The sequence below is a fragment of the Balaenoptera acutorostrata genome, chromosome 3, assembly GCF_949987535.1.
Source record: "Balaenoptera acutorostrata chromosome 3, mBalAcu1.1, whole genome shotgun sequence".
NCBI lineage: Eukaryota > Metazoa > Chordata > Mammalia > Artiodactyla > Balaenopteridae > Balaenoptera > Balaenoptera acutorostrata.
The window spans coordinates 171074862-171096180 of NC_080066.1; the positions used below are offsets into that span (position 1 = coordinate 171074862).

A 21319-nucleotide genomic window follows, 5' to 3' on the forward strand; every position below is an offset into this window, starting at 1 on the left:
GCACCTGGTTTTCCCTAGACTGAGCCCCGTGTGCCTTTCCCTTTGCTAATTTTGCTTCATATCCTTTCACTGTAACAAATCGCAGCTGAAAGTACAGTTACATGCTGAGTCCTTCCAGCGACTCATCAAAGCTGGTGGTGGTCCTGGGGCCCCATCAACACACTCAGACATAGATTATTATTAGAAATTATTTTACACTAGGTGTAAGTACAGTAAAAAATGAATTTTAATAAATCTGGAAGTTCAAGAAAAGAGACTTTTATATATAACACCTTGATGAAAATAGAAAACATTGTATTGTTTCTTTTTGTAAATAATGGATGAAAAAAACAAGTTGAGATTCAATGGCATGTTCATTCAATTATACCGCTATTTCCTGATAATATGCTTTCATGTCACGTGAAAATAAATATTTAGCTGTTACACCTTTCTAAATGACATTCAAGACAAGAACAATAAGTGGTCAGAAATACTTGGGTACATCCTTCAAATAGCAATAGAAGATACAGCATAACTAAAATGCCAGAATCACTAAACTGTAGGAATGCATCACTAATTTTATATATTTTCATCATCTCTTACAAGTAAATGGTTAGTCTTCCCCAAAACTTAATAAATCCAATGCTCTGCCCAATAAATCTAATGTTCTGTCTAAAAAATCAATATCTGGAAAAGAGAATTTAGACAGAAAAGCCTGAGAGAAAAAGTATTTAATAATTCATGTGAGTTTCTATTTTTGGATAGTCAGACCAATTCCCCCACTGAAAACAACAAAAATGGTAAATAAGATACTAAAACAAAACTACCTTAAAGGCACTGAGTTAAAAAGATAGTGGGGACAGGCCATATTCTTGAGGCAGCTTGAATCCAAGGAGGTTAGTGGAAACTCAGCATCCCAAGGCCACTTTTGCCTTGGGGTGTCGGTCCATATCTGAACTTGAGCTTTGGTTTTGTGGCTTCATGGGAGAAGAGGCCAGGAGTCAAGATCCAGGGCTTGCCCAACATGGATCATCTCATAGGATAACTTTCCCACGTTAAGCTGATACCCAAAGGGTAAGATGGAAGTTGCCTTGAGCAAAGAAGTAAACGAAAAATAAAAGAAAAAATGATAAGCTATCTCTGAAAGGTTATGGCTATTGATTGCCCTCATGTAGACTGGTACCCTGAATCTGAGCAAACCTTGAGTGGGTACAAAAATTTCAACCTGTGAACTTGTTTTAACACGGTCTTTTACTGATAGTACACACACACACACACACACACACACACACACACACAAATATCTTAAGTAAAATATTAGCAAACTGAATCCAACTGTGTATAAAAAAAAATAGCATGACCAAATTGTGTTTACATTTATATACACACACACACATACACACACATATATATAAGCCATTCAGCACATTAACAGATTAAAGTAAAAAACCAATATCATCTCCTCGATAGAGAAAAAGTATGTAATAAAATTTAATGCCCATTCTTGATAGAAACTCCTGTGCTAGACTAGGGAGGAACTTCTTTAATCTGACACAGGATATAATTATAAAACATCTAGAGCTATGATCAAAGTAAGTGATAAAATGTTGAAGTCTTTCTCCCCGAGTCTGGGAACAAGATATTATCAACACTGGAAGTACTAGCCAGTGTAGTTAAGTCCAGAAAAAGAAATTAAAGGCATAGGATTGGAAAGGAAGAAAGAAGATGTTACTATTTTCTACTGGTATCATAATCTTCTTAGAAACACCTTTAAAAATCTACAGATAAATTTAACAAGGTTACTAGATATAAGATTGATATACAAAAATAAATTACATTTCTATTTAATTGTTTCTGTAAGTAATTAAAAAACAATTTTCAAAAGCTACCATTTTAATACCAACAAAACTATAAAATACCATATTCTAAACTCCAAAATTGCTAAGAGACTAAATCTTAATTGTTTTCACCACAAAAAAGAAATGCTCATTATGTTACCTGAGAGAGGTGTTAGCTAACACTAAGGCAGTGATCATATGGCAATATATAAATGTATCAAATCAACACATTGTACAACTTGTATACAACATTATATGTCAATTATATCTTAATAAAAAACTATAAAATATGTAGGAATAAATCCAACACAGAAAGAGAAAAACCTATTTGCAATATAGAGTAGTGATTAAAAGCACAAACTCTATACCCAGGCACCTTGGTTTAGAAACCTGCCTCTGCCATTTACTAGTTGTAGGATCTTGGGCAAGTCAATTAACCTCTAGGTGCCTCAGTTTCCTGTGTGAAATATCCCATATTACTAGGACTACCTCATAAGGTTGTTAGGAAGACTGAATACAAAGTAACAGAATGAGGCCTGGCACACAAGAAACGGTTAAGGGTGCTTTAGAAAGTGACAACCATAATCATTATGATGATGATACTGGTAGTGTGATGGTGTAGAAAATTATAAAAATTTTCTGAAAGGCTTTAAAGAATACTTAATTAAATGGAAAATATACCATAATCATGGATAGGTAGGCAATATCATTAAGATGTCAATTGTCCAGAAAATCTGCAGACTCAATGCAATGTTAATTAAAATGTGAACAGAGCTTTTGTCTCTCAATAAGCCAGTTCTGGAATTTAAAACAAAAGACTCAATATAACCAATACACTGCTGCAGAAGAGAAGTAAAGAGGGAGAGTAGCCCTACAGATATTAAGATTTTATGAGGACAATGTGGTATTCGTGCAGGGATAGGGTAAGTGACCAAAGAAACAGAATAGAAAATTCATAAACAAAGGCAGAATGGCAGAGCTGTAGAGAAAAGAGGGCAGTCAATAAAAAGAGCTGAAAATATTGGTTATCCATATGGAAAAAAAGTGAAATTTGGTTCCCACACACTCTATGCCATACTAAAAAATCAACTCCAGAAGAATTAAGGACTTAATTTACAAGAGCAAAACTTTAAAAATTATGAAGAAAATACGAGTATTTCTCTGACCTTGAGATAAGAAGGGGTTTCTTAAATAAGACACAATCACTCTACTACAAAAAAATTTATAAATTCAAACAAATTAAATTTGATTTATATTTCAAAAAAGATACCTGTAGAAAGTGAAAAGATGAGCAACAAACTGGGAGAAGACATTTGTTACCTGACAAAATATTTGCCCCAAGAACATGTATAAAGAACAGGTTCAAATCAACAGAAAATGCAGCAGAAGAAAAATGGGTAAAAATGACAGACATATTTACAATATACAGATAGACAATATACAGATATATAACAAACATGAAGAGATATGATAGATGAATCATTATTAATCAGGGAATACAAATCAGGCCCGTGATGAGTTATTATGCCCACTCCACTAGAAAAGATTAAGAAGTCTGACAATACCAAGTCTTGAAGAAGATACAGGTCAACAGACTCTCTCACATACTGATGATTGGAGTGTAAATTAATACAAATGATTTGGAAATATCATTTGGTATTATAATATTTTGGCACTAAGTAAATATGCCACTTTGGAATAATGTACCATAACACTTAGCTTATTTATACAACCTGCTGGAAAGACTAGCATGTAAACACTAGTTAAATAAGGAAGGAAAACAGTGTACATTACTTCCATAAAACTAATTTAAGGAAGTATGATAAACAGTCCTTTTGACGCTAAGTAACTAAAAAGATGCCAGCAACAAAAAAGCCAAATGCACTGAAACCTATCAGTCAAGGAAATCTAGCTGTAAAAATACACACCAACTTTATATAAAAATAGACAGTAAAGCCATGATTCTATAACATATATACTACAGACTGAATGTTTGTATTCTCCCAAAATTCTTATGTTGAAACCTAACCTGCAAGGTGATGGTATTAGGAGGTGGGGACTTCGGGAGGTGATTAGGTCATGAGGGTGGAGCCCTCATGACTGGGATTAGTGTCCTTATAAATGGGACCCCAGAGAGCTCCCTTGCCTCTTCCACCATGTCAGGACACAATGAGAAGACGGCTGTCTGTGAACTAGGAAGCAGGCCCTCACCAGACATGAATCTGCCAGCACCTAGATCTTGGACTGCCCAGCCCCCTTAACTATGAGAAATAAACTTCCGTTGTTTAAGCCACCCAGTCTATGGTTTTCTATTACAGCAGCCCAAATGGACTAAGACACCACTGCAATGGAGAGCACACTACGCTGTGGCTGAGAGACCTTGTTCTTAACCTTGATTTTACGCCCATCTCGGTGTGCAACCTTGGGTGGATTATTTAAACTCACATGTGTAAAATAAGAGACTGTACCAAGTGCTCTTTAAGAATCTTTTTATTGGTGTCTATAACCCTATAAGAAACTATTCTTATCAAGAATTAGCAAAATCGTGATGTAATTTCCTTATATAAGTAGCATGATATTTAATCCAGACTCAAGTGCCTTTGGATAATAACAATGTCCACAAGCTCTGAGGAGAGAATGAAGCATTAATAGAGCATTACTATAGGATTAGTTAAAAGAAAAAGTTGTTTTCCACACATAGAGTTTCCAAGTGGTGGATGAATTTGCTTTTTGGTAGATCAGAGGTGTTTTATGGTACAGCCTATTAACTACACTGAGGGGAAAAAAAATCATAATTTAAGTATTAAGATTTAAACATGAAGCATTAAATTCTATAATGTCAAAGAATCTGAAGAGTAACATAAATCTTGCAGAAACAGTGTTCAAACAGCCTAATATAAAATAGCAAAGATCAGCAGTTGTTCAAAGACAATGTAAATACTTCAACAGGCAGAAAACACAAGACCCTATTAGTATGCTCAAGTGATACGACCCACATTCTCTATATAATTTTAGACTTTGGACATGTCAAAGTCTATAAAAGAGAAAGTCCTTTGATATCCCAGATAAATGTCTAAAGATACCCTAATAAAAAAATGAAAATACAAGCCACAAACAGGTAAAGATTTTTTATGACTCATAAATGAAAAAGGATTAGTACTGAGAATATACAAAGAACCCCTATAGATTAACATAAAAGAGACAACTCAATATTAATACATGGGCCAATAATATAAATAGGCAATTGACAGAAAAGGAAACCCAAATGGCTAGCAGACATGATGCTGAACTTTACTAGTAATCAGGGAGATTAAAATGATAATAAAGTGCCATTTCACACTCATCAGCTTGGGAAAAACTACAGAGTTTGATAACAAGTGTTGATGAGGATATGGATAGAAAGGAATTCTGATGCACTGATAAGAGAGAACGTGGAAGACCACTTAGGGAGCAAGTCGGGTTACAGATCAGCATGGCTCTGACCCTGCCATTCCACTCCTAGGTACATGTGCTCTACAGGATAGCTCCCACATGTGGACAAGGAGACACTGTAGCACATCTGTGATAATAACAAATGAGTCTATCAACAGGAGAATGGATATATAAATTATGGGACACTTATATAATAGAAAAAAATGTTCCGGGGAAAACTTGCTTCTCCCTGTCTACTTCCATGCAGAGGGACCTCTTTTGGAGTAACATTCCAAGCCTCTCTCCACCTCCTCACTCATTCCTCCTAGAGAAACAATTGGTGTCCCCTTCTTCTTTTCTCTGTAAGAGGCACCTGACTGTGTGGGGCATACACAGTGCTCTGCTCCCCAGTGCTATGCGGACAGAGCTCCGGTGGGGAGTCCCAGGCTAACTGCACAGCCTGTGATTAGAAGGGTAAACCTTCTATTTAATCCTGGCTGCATACTAGCAAGCCTGTCCCTCCAACAGAGCTATCTCACAAATAAAAATGATATTTTTATCTACCACTCTCTAACGCTTGCATCTATTTCTCAATTTATTCTAGATGGCAAGAGAGGGTGCTAGTTATTGTACCTCCTCAGGCTTCAACAGAATACTATACAGCAGGGAAAATAATTGAAAGATGCCAGTATCAAGGGGGCTAAGTCTTTAAAATATAATAAGAGAAAAGGCAATGTGCATTTATGTAAGCTTGAAAGATAAAACAATACTATGTATTATTTAAAATACATAAATCCATATCATAAAATATAAAGACATACATGAATGATTTTAAAAATTCAGGATAGTGGTTATCTCTGGGGCAGAGGAAGGGAAATGCAACCAGGCAGGGTGACCCAGTGGACTTCTCAATCATGTTTGGAATGCAATGTTTTGTTTCTCAATCTGGGAGGAACATACATATTTTTTTCAGCCTCAACTATTTCAAATACACACACACACACACACACATGCACGCACACACTTACATACCACATGTACATCTACAAGAGAATAAGCAGCAGAGCAGGAGAAGCTACGAGAACTGCCTGAAGTGGCCTGCCCTGTTAGTCAAGCCTGGCCAGCTCTTTTCCAGACCCCCTGGAACCAAGCCAGTGGGAAGAGGGATTGTCCATGGCAGGAGATGGATACTAAATGTAGTGCTGGCTTCTACAGTGTTATTCTAAACAGGAGGAAAATCTATTAAACCACAGAATCAGCGAGAGTTAGAAAGGATAAAGCAAGACAAGAATCCAAGGAGTGGAATTACTAGCAGCAAACCATTGAAAGGCTTCTAGAACTTACTTTTGCTAGAATGAAACCTAAACTGTTGCCTTTAAAAAAATCTTTTTATTAATTATCTCTAAAGGAAGATTCAATAACTGCTGTTAGTAATGCATCTCAATGTCTTATAAATCACTAGAAAGTTTAATTCAGTGGAAATTTTCAGTCAGTATATTATGACTACATATGGTCTGAAGATGCACAGAAAGGAGATAATCTGTATTATTTCCTGATTCCCTAGGCTAAATCAGACACTCTGAATCATCGCCATAATAATAGAACAGAGTCTGCAAATCTGTGTTGCTTCATTTAAAAGAATATATATATTTTAAACTTTCATATATATTTTATTAAATTGTTAATTTTTAACAACTTATTTCCTCCAGAAGAAAGGTATTTAAATGATAAATTCTTTTTAGCCTGATGCACACGCAGGCCTCAAAATCATTTTTTCTTGTCTTGTGTCTCCAATGAAGAGGAACAAATGAAGACCATGTTAACATTACAAATCACTGACATTTAGACTAGATATTCGGTCCTTAATACACGTTATGATTTGCAACCTAGGGATAAATAAGATGTTAGAAAAGGTAGCTGACCACCGACTGAAATAACAGATACAATGCAGGAAAGTTGCTTTCCAATGAAAGCCTATCACATTTTCTGCTGCATCAGTCTATAACTGCCCAGTAGACTCATCAGTTTCTTGTGCCCAGCATGGATTCAGAAAATATCTATTGAACAGAATTTAACTGATAATTAGAAAGAAACATGGGAAGATGGTGAGGATCCAGGAAAGGATACTACAGCCCACAAGCATGACTTTGTATACTGGGAATGCTCAGAAAACCTACACATCTTGAGGACTCAAACATCTTTCTTTAACCCTTCATCTCCCTGCTTACAAGGTATAGAAACATAAATATGTATTTATACAATATGCTGAGATATGGCATGATACAACACAGCACAGAGAATAAAATAATACCGTATCATATGGGGCAGCATCCGTGAATAATCCATCATCTTGCCCCCCTCCACCTTTCAAATTTCACTGCAGATCTTGCCTCTTGCTCACTGCAATCCAGCCACTCTGGTTTTCTTTCAGTTTCTCAATCCTGCCAGGCTTATCCCCACATCAGAGCCTTTTTAACTGCTTTCCCTCTTTCTGGGCAGCTCTTCTCCCAAACGGCAATCAGCTTTTCACCATCTAGGTCTTATTCCAAGGTGACCCTCCCAAAACGCCTTCCCTTACCTCTCCATCAAAACCACCCCCTTGTCAGTCATTCTTTCATTTCTTCTGTTTTACTTTCCCTATAGCACACTATCCCTACCTGAAGTTAACTTGTTTGCTTACGCGGTTATTGCCTGCCTTCTTACTACTAACTGTGAACTCCTTGAGAGCAGGGACCTTGTTTGCTTTGTTCATGGCTCTGGCCCTGGGACCCAGAAAGGGACCAGGCACACAGTAGGTCCTCAGTAACCATTTAATGAATTAACAAAAATATGCCTGCTCAATTTAAAATCCCTCAATTTCAAGGCTTTTTCAAAGAATGTAACAAATGCATTCCCTATTTTACCAAATTCAAAATCCTGAATATTGGGTTTACTTAAAAATGGGGGAGGGTAGAAAAAAATGGAATAGGATGAATATTAGAGAGCCGATCCCACTGCAAAGTGAATGCTATTATTTTACATATTTTTAATCACACTGATCCGATCCATTAAAAACCAAAAATAAATCCTTCCACTATTTTTACAGTAAGCACTAATTTAATTATATTCTGTTACTACAGCTATTACATTTTCTATCCAAATTGCATTGTACTTTTCTAGCAATGATATGAGCTATCTCAATATGTCGCAGGTATTCTTGTAGTCTGAGAAACAGTAAGAGGTGAAACACAGTATGAACATATTACTGTATAAAATGCTTATAAAATGTCATTCCTTCTCTCAGCCAGAAAAAGGAGATACAACACATTAGGTCAATCATTAGGAGAGTAAAAGCCCACGAACAATGAATGCATCTGTGTTATGCATGAATCTGGCTCTCTTACAGGTCTACTAGAATCTGAATAACTGTGTTTTACTGAATACACATTTAAAGGAGAAAGTCATCCCTTAAAAAAAAAATTCAAGAATCATTCAAACATAATTTTACTGGCACCGTTTCAGAATCTATCTTGAGGTATTCCAAGTGAAATTTAGAACTCCTCATTTTTCAAGCTGACCTGTTACAACTAATAGGTTTTAAAATGATGAACAGCCACAGAACCATAAAAAAGATTCCATTTTATAAAACCAAAGATCATTCTATCTGAAATGAAGTTTCACTTTTAAAACATCAGGCATTTGAAAAAAAATCATACGCTCCTGGAAGCAATGGGCATTTTCCATGAAAGAAAATGTTACTGGGACACAGCAGCAGCACAGAAGTGAAATATACACTGTCAAAGAAAAGCTGGTTTGCTATTTGGCAAATACAGAGCTTATTTCCATATAATGGGTAGGAGAGAAGGGGAGGGGAGACTCCAAGATTATGTTCAGGAAATTAGGAGAGACAAAACAGAAGTACGGTATTAGAGCATGTAAATAATCACAATTTATTATCTACTTTTAAGACCCCTTTCTACTGAAGTGCAGAACTTTAAAATGCAGTAAGACTGTGGTTAAAGAAGCATTTCAAACTATATCTCCTATTTGCACACAGTAGGACAAAAACTCAGGGGCTAATGGGGCAAAAGGTATGGCTTCCGATGGAGTCCTTTTGGGGGTGGGGGCTCCCAAGATCACCCTCAAGTTTGATGATTTGCTACTTTTTCCTCTGTCCTTGGGTCAAAGTAAGTCACAAGGTCAGCTCAAATTCGGAGAGAGAGAAATAAATGCCTCCTGATGGCAGGAGAGTCAAGACCCTTTGCAAAGGCCAGCACCAACAGCGGGCGGGGAGAGGGCTGGTTGTGGCCATTTTTGCAAACAACCGACCACCGCAATCTGTGAATGCACGTGGCCATTTTCCAGTGAACCGGGCCTCTGAGTAATACGGCTTTGGTGGATTAATGAGAGATCTGTTAACTCACTGAGTTCGATGTGAGAGATGTGCTATAGGGACCATAAAAATTGCTATCCTCATGCATGCACAAGGGACATGGAAACTTGCACCTTGGGGTGTACAGCAATGTTCTGACGATCGTGACGGGTCTAATCTCTGCCCCTGAGCACCTGTGAGAGACAGATCACACACAGGAAGAGCAATATAAGGCAGGTAGCACACACTTAGAGCAAAATGAGAGGTTGGGAAGCTACCATAACAAGCACTGGGAAGAGGTGGATACTCACTGAGGAATGGACTGATCAGAACACATGGTAGAGGAGGAACCCGACCTCAACCTGAGGGAGGAGCAGGGCTCACAGAGCAGGGAGCAGGGGAGGGGACATCCCAGAAAGGAGCTATCATGCACAACGGAGGCCACACGGAAAAACAGCAACATGTGTTTAGGGAACTAGTTCATCACGAAGGAAGTGAGAACAGAACAAAGTAGGAGCCAGAGGGTAGCCAGCCTATGTGAATACTGAGTTTAGAGTTTGTTCTTACAAATGCTGGTGAGGATGTGGAGAAAAGAGAACCCTAGTGCACTGCTGGTGGGAATGTAAATTATGTAGCCCCTACGGAAAACAGTATGGAGGTGCCTCAAAAAGCTAAAAATAGAATTACCATAAGATCCAACAATTCCACTCCTGGGTATATACCTGGAAAACATGAAAAAACTAATTCAAAGAGATATACATAACCTGATGTTCATAGCAGCACTATTTACAACAGCCAAGACATGGAAGCAACCTAAGTGTCCATCAACAGATGAATGGATAAAGAAGATGTGGTATATATATACAATGGAATATCACTCGGTCACACACAAAAAAAAAGAATGAAATTCAGCCATTTGCAGCAACATGGATGGACCTAGAGAATATTATGCTTAGTGAAATAAGTCAGAAAGAGAAAGACAAATCCTGTAGGATATCACTTATATGTGGAATATAAAAAATAATACAAATGAATATATGTGCAAAACAGAAACAGGCTTACAGATATAGAAAATAAATTTGTAGTTACCATAGGGGAGGGGGAAAAGGAGAGGTGTACGTTGGGGTATGGGATTAATAGATACAAACTACTATGTATAAAATAGGAAAGCAATAAGGATATGTTGCATAGCACAGGGAATTACAGCAATTATCTTGTAATAATTTATAATGGAGTATGATCTGCAAAAATACTGAATCACTATCCTGTACACCTGAAACTTATATAATATTGTAAATCAACTATACTTCAATAAAAAAAGAAATTCTGGCCTTTAGCCTCTACACTTAGATATAAGGCCTAGACCCCTGGACTAGGGTAATGGGAAGAGGGCTGACAGCACAAAGACACTGAACAAGCAAAGGGACTTGGTGACTGAAGGATTTAGAGCAAGGACAGAAAAGGAAAAATCAATGGCTGTGAGAATGAATCTGAGAAAATCGTGGTATCACTGACAGAAATAGAAAGAAAGAGCTGACCTGAGGACAAGGAGAATGACTTTTGATTTAAATATGAGATGAACTGAAGGTGACAACAAGCAACTTGAAACATTTTCAGCTATGCGTTAACTGTGTGACTTTGGGAACATTATTTAACCTCTCTAAGCTCAGTTTTCTCATCTGTAAAATAGGAATAATAATAGGTGACTGTGAGGATTGAATGAAATAATGGCAATGCCCAGCACTCACTAAAGCACTCGAAAAATGACAGATATTTTGGCCATCATTATTATCCATCTTATTTGACAAATTGCCCAGTAACTCTTTTTTGTCACATGAACTTATGACTATCTGATACACCTCTTATCAGGGTTTTTTTCTTTTTTGTGTTTTTTCCCAATACAACTGAGATAAGTCAAAACACTCTATTCTAATTGCAGTCCTTGTAAATTTTCCACAGCATTAGAGTCTGAGCAATTTACAACCTGCAGGAGGCTCCAGGTCTATGACAAATCCATCACTGCAAACCATTAGACCTAGTATGTCAGCTGATCCAGCTGGATTAGATGTGAACATTTGACGGCTATGGTTTTCCCTATGAAGCAGTAGGTTTATGGGGCTTCTTTACATTGAAAACACGGAAAGAAAAATGCTGTACATGATTTAATAATAATTTGCAACATATTAAGGATCCCTTTGAGATGAAAGTTTTCTGTTTTGCTTTGTTTGTTCGGGGTGTAAGAAAATAAGATTAAAGAGAATAAGATTCTAGAGTAATAATGTAGCCATGAAGGGTATATTAGCAATGGGGAAACTGAGAGAAGGTAAATTCCAAGTAAATCTGAGAATTTAACATTGTAATTATCAGTAATGCTGGGCAGTGAAACACAAATATTTATCATGTACATGGTAGGTGCTTAATAAATATTTGTTAAATAATGCTGAGTGAAACTGATGATGGTGATTGATGAAACTCATGATGAAATTGATGATGATCAGTGAAACTGATGAGCAAATTATTTGCTTGCCCTTTTCTTCATTTCTGGCGATTAGTTCACTGTGCTATTAATCATAATTTTCTTTAAAGAGTAAGTAAACAAAAGGTATGGAAACAGAGAATCAAGGTATTTAAAGCTAGAAGTCCTTTAGGAGAAGAAACTGAGGTCCAGGGAGGTTAACAGACTTGCCTAAGTCAACTCCCCATAACATGAGATCCGAGCCTGAACAACTAACCAACAGCCCTGGGCATATCCCACCACCCCACGATGGAGAAGAAAAGAGTTACGGAGAAGCTCAAGCCAGTCAGTTTTGTGATTAGTTTGAAGATCTAACAAAAGGGTGAGATGAGTATACGGATCCTGAGAAACAGGGACTTCAATTATTTAAGCCATAAATGTTTCTCATTATGATGTTTAAACAGGTCATGACGGCCTAAAATACAGATTTTGTTGTTGTTGTTGCCATTAATGCACCCACATTTTATAGTATTGCAGTATGAGGTTTTTGATTTTTTTAAAAAATAAATTTAGTTATTTGTTTATTTTTGGCTTCATTGGGTCTTTGTTGCTGTGTGCGGGCTTTCTCTAGTTGCGGCGAGCAGGGGCTACTCTTCACTGCGGTGTGCAGGCTTCTCATTGCGGTGGCTTGTCTTGTTGCGGAGCATGGGCTCTAGGCGTACGGGCTTCAGTAGTTGTGGCACGCGGGCTCAGTAGTTGTGACTCACGGGCTCTAGAGCACAGACTCAGTAGTTGTGGCGCATGGGCTTAGTTGCTCCACAGCATGTGGGATCTTCCCGGCCCAGGGCTCGAACCCGTGTCCCCTGCACTGGCAGGCGGATTCTTAACCACTGCGCCTCCAGGGAAATCCCATGAGGTTTTTGATATTTTTATCAAAAGATTTTATGACCAAATTGTCAGAAATCAGGGAATTTTATAAAAAGGGTGTACAATTTAGCTTAAGTGTTTTCATATATCCACAGCCTTAGGTCCATGAAAAGGCTTATAGCCATAGATTATATAGCTCTATTTTTGACTGCAAAAATTTATATGCTGTCCAGATCTTTACTCTACTGAAATTGAACTGGAAAAGGCCCTTAACTAAAATTCCTTCAAAATTATAAATTGTAGTAGATCTGACTGATAAAGAGATTCAAAAGCACATGGGGAGAGATGTAAAAGGGAAAGAAAGGCGAAGATTCTCCCTCGCATGATGTGTATGCCTATTTGTGTTTCCAATCTGGAGTCAGAATGTCTGAGTCAAAACCAAATTCTATCAGCAAGTATTTGCGGAATAAACCAGTATATAGGGAGAGTTGTCTTCTCCTGCCTTATCAACTGGTAGCTGTTATTATCACTATTATTAAGGAGGAAAGGCAGGTCCTAGGAGGCCCAAACTACTGATGCAAAGCTGAGGCAAACATCGTGACTGTCTTTTGGAATAAAGCATAATTTATGAAATGCAAAACTAATTTAATTTCATGAAAATTCAGAGAATTTCTGGAACAAAATCAACGGACAATAAAACCTCAGGTTTGAAAGGAAGCCAGGTTGGTCACTACCCGGACTGGGAAGGGTGTAGTATTATTACTGTCATCTGTCGATTACCCATTGTGAAGAGGCGTGGCCCTTTCAAGATTAATCTCATTTGCCTGGGGTAAATTATCCCTGAAGTCAAAATCCTTTTATGTTCTCCTGCTTCTTTCTCTCTTGACAGTCTAGACACTTTCATAAAATCATTAATAAACAGTGAGTGCCTACTATGGGACAAGCAGAGTGTTTTTCATGCATCCACTCATTTGATCCTTCAAACAACTCTATGGTGTTGGTTCTCTTAATATCTGTTATTTACAGGTAAGGAAACTGAGGCACAGAGACATTAAATAACTTTCCCAAAGTTTACTGGCTAGTTCAACTCATCTTATTTCAATCCATCTCCCCACATTTATTGTCCTATATGGGGGTGGGAAGGGGATCAGTGTGGAATATCTGGAATATTCAACTGCTGGTGGGAAAAAGGGCTAGAAGAATTCTTCAGAGGCAGGTCAGGTCTGGTCTGCTAAGGGCCGGGCAGGAAGTGCCAATCGTACGAGCTGCAATGAATTTCAGGGGTCAAAGGAACCCAATGAACTCAGGCTAGATCCCCAAATCCTGGGGGAATCCACACTGGTAGGCAAAGCAATGGACTCTCTGGGCAATGGTAGTATGGGGACTCCAGCAGACATTCCAGATGACACAGTCATTTCAGAGCAAGGATCAGCCAGGAGCTGGGAGAAGGTGGAGTCCTGATCGTCAAGACAGGAAGCTAGAAAAGGGAAGGAGAGTCTGGGACAAGCCTTTGTGTTAATCAGGAAAATGTAAGAAGCTGGATGTGCTGAGCTGGACTCACATTGTGGGGTTAAGAAGGTGAGTTTGCGCGGGGGGTCGCTGGGATCAACCCAGATAGAGGTTATTCCTCACACTGTGATAGGAGACACCAGGTAAACCACAAATCCGATCCTGTTGCTTCCCTACTTAAAACATTTCAATGGCTTCCTGTTGTCCTTAGGATCAAGTTCAAACTTCTCAGCGACTTACAAGGCCATTCATGACCCAGGCCCTGCGTACCTTTCCAGTCTCATCACTCTGCATTTACCCTTCTGGCCCCACCCACCCAGACAAACAAAAATGAGCATATTCAACAGCAGACTAGCTACAGTTAACAACCCTTAGTTATTCAAAGGGCCAGGCTCCCCTGCTGCCCTCTGCGGATACACTCTGCCTAGAACACGTTCTCTCTCCCTCTGCCTGGCTATTTCCACCCTCCAGGTCTCCCATCAGCCACCACTCCCTCTGAAGTCAGCCTCCGTGCCCCTTCCCCAGCCTGCAGTCAGCAGCCTTCCTGCATATTCCCACAGTGCTCTGTAGTCATCTTTCAGGATTAACCACCTTGGATTCTGACCACCTATCTCCCCAACTAGACAATAAGCTCCTAGAAGGCAGGGCGGTGCCTGTCTTGTTTACTTTTATATATTCCCAGTGCCTGCAATGCAGTAGATGCCAACAAATATTTGTTTCCAAAACAAAGAAAGAGCACAGGACAGAGGCACCTCCTCTAGAGATCAGGGTGCAAAGAGAAGACAAGAGTGCACGGTGCTCACTAAGTGTGAGGTGAGAACCATGAAGCCAAGCAGGGGCCCAGGGAGGATTTGGAAACGTCATCAAATATGTAGGGAGGGTCTAAATTGCAGTCACTGATTTGAGAGCTATACACAGTGTGTCCAATGCAGTCACAGAAATACAGGGGTCCCTTGAGTGCCCAGGTCACCTTGGGTGTTGAGAGCTTCTCATAGAAGACATGAGAGTCTGACTCCAGAGTTTTTATCATGTGGGGAGAAGCAGGAAGAATGACAGTGAAGGGGAAAACACAATATTCAGAAAAGTTAAACTGCTATCTCTTTGGAACTGGCATGAGCCTGCTAATAAGCAGCCAGGGAAAAACAAAGAGGTAAATAAAGAGAACCGGGAACGCTGTGGTGTAATATTTGAATGTGGCAAAGGGGAAACCATAAAGACCATTTTGTTTTAATCATTAAGAAAAGTGCACCTAGTTCACATGCTATGGATCAGGCTGGGGGGGGGGGCGGGGGAAAGAGAAATTAATCTAAGGCTATTCATTTTGTGATAGCTTAACGCAAACAACTTTTAGCAACATCATGAAGCCAGCTAGTAAAATAAATAGAAATGAAGTCCAAGGGATTTAAAGATGAAAAATTTGAGGGGTGGGGAGAAAGAACTGCACAAAGCAAAACGGACAAAATACAAGGCTAACCAAACAAAAGCTGAATCATATAAATAGGCATTGCCGTGTGCCCTGGAGGACTGCCAAGGAGAGTGAATTTCAACAAAGAATGCTTCTGCTACCAGTTTGGGAAACTTCAGTTCCAGGAAGGCGGGAGGGAGGCTGCAGCCATTGCTGAATGACACGGGGAGTGTGGGGCGGAGAGGCAGGCTCGGTAGACAAACGCTGGAACCTTCCCCCAGCAAGCCATGAACAGGCAGCTCACTCTCTCTCCATGCCCTCCCACGTACCCCACACACAGCCGGTTATGAGAAACAAGCCCACGGGCAGCGGCCTTCTCTTCTCCATTTGCAGATCAAAAGACCACTGTAAATGCCTCTAGGCTACCATGCTAGTATCCAAAGTGCTGAGATGGACCCAGTCCCTGCGGCCCAAGTCCAACGAAGCATTGGCAATTATCTGTGAACTTGGATGCTGGGGACAGAGCCCCGGGCTGGGTGTGGCATCCTCCCTGGAATAGCCCGAGTCCTACGAGCAGTACTGTAATCCTCGCAGGGATAACCACCACCACCACCAGAACAGCCCCTCCTGCCTAAGCATTTATCCCATGGCAGGCAACAGAACTAGGCCCTTGGCATGGATTATCCCTGTGAAGCCCCCAATCAGCCCTGATTTTCTTAATTTTACAGCTGTTCACTCTACAGATAAGGAAACCAAGGCAAGTTAAGATATTGATACTTTTCAGAGGTCTCACAGCCAACAAGCAAGGGAGCAGGGATTTAGATCCACGCAGAGTTATTCCCGGACAAGCTCTCTTAACCAATAAAAAATAAAACCCAATAAAAGAAGGTGGATAATCAACAAGCACTTATTAATGGTGGGCATGCTGTGTACTAAGAACTCTGCTAGGTTAAACTGGGTAAAATGGTTTCTTTACAAAAAAAAAATGAGGAAGACTAACTAGAATTCCCTTTACTTAATCTGTAAAAAAAATTCTTGAACTTTATTAGCCTTTAAAGAAAAAAGGGTCCCTATTCTAATATCTACCACTCTCCAATAAGTGTGTAGGTTGCTCAAACCCCTACAAGAAGCTAACAAAACAAACCAAAAGAAGAGTTGATAACATCTAGCTCAGTGGCTTTTTTGGGGTTGGTATTACCCAAAATGCAGACTTAGCGCCAAACACTGGGAGACCTGCGAATCTGAAGTTCCTTAAGATTTCCTTAGCGTAGTAATGCTTTCTCCTCAAATTTCTGTATTGCTGTCTTTATTGAGATCTCTGTACATTAATATGTGCTTTTTTAAAAATATGACCTATTTTTCCAATGGGACTGAGGGGGAAAAATCACAAATGCATATTTAAACCCACACAATATTTAAATTCTCCCAAATTTTATCATACATTTTTAGTACTTTCTATTTGAGATGAAAGACAAAAACGTGTGTGCATGATTAATTGTCATGATGAAAGAATACTGGGCAGTTGCTTAAGAAACGAGAACAACAAAGGAATAAACTACTGCAGGCATCACCAGGACTGGAATGACACTGCTCTGTGTACTCGATTTCCATGGCAACTAGCAATGGGAAGATGAATGTTTCATAGTCACTCCGCTCTGCGGTACACGTCTATAAATCAAACTTACATAAAGAGCACAAGATTTCTGCTGTGGGCTGTATGCAGAACCAGTTTATTTTCCTGTTACTGTATAATTATGGAAAAGCAGCACAGAACAATGAGGTCATCTTGAGTGGGGAACAAACTCAGAAATTACTAATACACCTGAGGCATAGAATGCCATTCGTCTCGCAGGAAACCAGACGCAGGCAAGGCAGACGGCGAATGGAAACCCTGCCTGCCTCTGTCAGGTATGGTCCTGGCACTCATCTGCTCTGGCTGAGAACTGCATGTTGCGTACCTGGCGTGGGCTCCCTCCCGCTGCTCTGCTCTGAAACGTTATGTAGGGGCACCTTAGTTAACTGCCTCCTGAATGAAACTGCAAGGTTTCATTCTGATAAACTGGGCAGAAATGATACACCATGTTTCGTATGAAAGTTTACTGAGGCTGAACAAGCATACACTTGTTTTTATTCACACCCAAAATGGCTCATCTTGTAGAAGTCAGGATGGAAAATTAACGCTTTGGCATTGAATTGGGAGTCAGGAGGCCCAAGTCTTGACCCTGGTCTGTGTAACCTTGGGTAAGCCATGAAGTTCAGGTAGCTTCCATTTTCTTAGCTATGTTACGAGAGACGGTGGATGTGATTTTTAAAGTCTCTGCCGCCATCTGCTTCCATGATTCTGTATCTTGAAAACTCAAAGGTCTGAATCAATCAGATCTAACCAAAGATATTAGTTGTGCTATTCCTAAAAATATATATATATATACCTTACACAGTTATACTTTTAAGTTCTATACTGGCTAAAGGGCCTAAGTCATAGTGTTTTATGATTACCATTGCATTGAAGCTTTCTTCTGATTTGTTTCAATTTTTCAAACACAGTATATGCTCTGGAAAACTTAATGAAACCATCAGAGTTTTAAATGCCAAAAAAAAAAAATTGTTACAGATGATCCTAGAACTGATTTTTATGATAGAATATAAACAATATTTAAATCTAAATAATCTTCCTGCTACCTAGATAAGGGCTGCCTATGAATTCCTACCAAACGGGAAGTGTCCCGCTTCTTATAATTAATTTATTTTTTATTATTTATTTATTTAGTTTAGGCTGTGTTGGGTCTTCGTTGCTGCTCGCGGGCTTTCTCTAGTTGCGGCGAGCGGGGGCTACTCTTCGTTGTGGTGTGCGGGCTTCTCATTACGGTGGCTTCTCTTGTTGCGGAGCACGGGCTCTAGGCGCGCAGGCTTCAGCAGTTGTGGTGTGCGGGCTCAGTAGTTGTGGCTCGCAGGCTCTAGAGTGCAGGCTCAGTAGTTGTGGCGCACGGGCTTAGTTGCTCCACGGCATGTGGGATCTTCCCGGACCAGGGCTCGAACCCGTGTCTCCTGCATTGGCAGGCGGATTCTTAACCACCGGACCACCAGGGAAGTCCTGCGTCCTGCTCCTTGAAGTCTGCAGCTCTCAGAGACATGGTGAAGCTTTCCTGGACCTCATCTCTGGAAGAGTCATGCTCAGTAAATTTTGTGGAACAAATAAATGGATGGATGAACAAACTCTTAGTAACACCTTTGCTACACCTGTCAGAAATCTTATATCCCCTTCCCCAGTCTTACATGTTTAGGCAGATTCAGACCAACACATAAATATCCCCGGGATAGACAGGCAAATATCTGAAAACTAGGTATAACTAGATGAGTGTCTGTTTTGTGAATCTGTGAGTCTACAAAACCCTTGTGAAACTTTACAAACTAGAAACAGCTCTTCATTAGTGGAGCACCAGGCGTCATCAGACACAGAGAGGACCTCCTGTGCTAAGGCCCTGGCTGAGTCCAGGATACCATGGGGGCTCGGAAGTAACGGAGGCACAGTCCCTGTCTCACGGGAGGGAGAACAACACCCAACAAGCACCCGGAACCTCGTCTAAAGCTTACACCACCTCTGGGGAAAAGACGTTATGATCCTCGCTTTACAAGGTGGGAAAACTGAGCTATAGAGAATTGATATGGGATAGTTATGAAAAATGTAGGGATATTCAAAACCTGCCTTCCTGAATTGATAGGCAGCCCTTATCTAGGTAACAGGAAGATTATTTAAATTTAAATATTCTTTATGTTATAAAAATCAGTTCTAGGGGGCTTCCCTGGTGGCGCAGTGGTTAAGAATCCACCTGCCAATGCAGGGCACACGGGTTCAAGCCCTGGTCTGGGAAGATCCCACATGCCACGGAGCAACTGAGCCCGTGTGCCACAATTACTGAGCCCGTGTGCCACAACTACTGAAGTCCACGCGCCTAGAGCCCGTGCTCCGCAACAAGAGAAGCCACTGAAATGAGAAGCCCGTGCACCGCAATAAAGAGTAGCCCCCACTCGCCGCAACTAGAGAAAGCCCGCGCGCAGCAGCAAAGACCCAATGCAGCCAAAAATAAATAAATAAAATAAATAAATTTAAAAAAAAAATCAGTTCTAGGATTATTTGTTTAAAATGGGTTTTTTTGTTTGTTTGTTCGTTTTGTTGGGTTTTTTGCTTTTTTTTTTTTTTTTTTTTTTTTTACTTTTTAAGATTGATAGTTTCATTAAGTTTTCCACAGCATATTCTATGTTTGGAAGATTGAAACAAATTAGAAGAAAGCTTCAGTGTGATGATAAAACTCTAAAACACTATTAATTAGGTGCTTTAGCCAGTACAGAATTTAAAAGTATAATTGTGTAAGGTATATATTTTTAAGAATAGCACAAGTAGGGGAAGTCCCTGGTGGTCCAGTGGTTAGGACTCGGTGCTTTCACCTCTGGAACACGGGCTCAATCCCTGGTCGGGAATTAAGATCCCGCAAGCAAGAATAGCACAAGTAACAACTTTGGTTAGATGTGACCGATAGATTCAGACCTTTGAGCTCCTGACTCCAAGGCCTCTGTGCTCTTCTGACTGCATCTCAGGACACATTCAAGCAACAGACTGTTACTCTACTGGACTTCTTGGGCACTAAAAAACAAAGTTACACAAACACACCTAGCCCCTAAAAAGCCCATTAATAGTAAAAAAAAAAAAAAAAAAAAAAAAAAGTAGTAATAATATAAAACAATATTTCTTAAATCTACCGTGCTAGCCCACGTTATGGCCCGCACTTCCACTCCCCAGTCAGCAGGTTAACGGCTATTTCCAGGATGGAGCCAAGCGTTACACAAACATGCAATTTCCGATATGTGAACCCTATGGGAGCCAATGACATCTTTACAGAAGTTTATTAGAAATGTATTCTGCTGTCCATCAGAGACACTTGGTTTGGTTCCTAAGCTTAGAAGATGCAGTAATTTGGGCACACATTTTTGGCACTGATTTTTCAAAAATTAATAAAGTAACATTTATTAAGAAAGCCTCCAGGTTAACCTCTTTGCCTTCCAATTAGTTTCTTATCAGAGTTTTGAGCACCACCAACTGGTTAAAGAGATCAACTACAAATCTGCTTGGCTCTCAATCTGCTTTGTTCATTAAAAGAGGATCATACATATATTTCACATTTAATTTATGTTAAAGTAATTTATTTCAGTCACTAAATAAAATTAGAAATGCCTTTCCTTGTTAGTCAAATAAAAAATAATCCACTTTGGCTTTTTCACTTAAGAAGAAGGTACATTTTGCTTAGTAAGTCATTAAAGAAAACTAAATCTCCCACTAAAGCTAATCTGATTTATTCTACCGTAAACTCATACTCAAAAAGCAAAGACTAAGAACTACAGTGAAAATTAGAAACTAAGAGAGAGATAGCAAACTACATGGTATTGAATACTATGTGAGTCTACAGTGTCTATATAAGACATTAATTTAATTGGAAATAAAAAAGACTGAG

At 39.4% G+C, this 21319-nt stretch overlaps 1 protein-coding gene across 9 annotated transcripts in view; it reads right to left on the bottom strand.

Annotated features, from left to right (window-relative positions):
* LOC102998276 (EF-hand calcium-binding domain-containing protein 11-like) overlaps positions 1-21319 on the bottom strand; it is a 91657-nt gene that overhangs the window by 33133 nt on the left and 37205 nt on the right. Inside the window, exon 6 of one of the 9 annotated variants that reach the window (XM_057542524.1) lies at positions 847-1069. The exons of 5 other annotated variants lie outside the window; for them this stretch is intronic. In XM_057542524.1, coding sequence (XP_057398507.1) covers positions 1009-1069 — 61 coding nt within the window. In that variant the 3' untranslated portion in view covers positions 847-1008. Of the gene's footprint in view, positions 1-846; positions 1070-14147; positions 14379-18529; positions 18972-20420; positions 20455-21319 lie in introns of those variants that run through there. 3 more of the 9 variants (XM_057542530.1, XM_057542520.1, XM_057542528.1) reach the window with 3 other exon arrangements.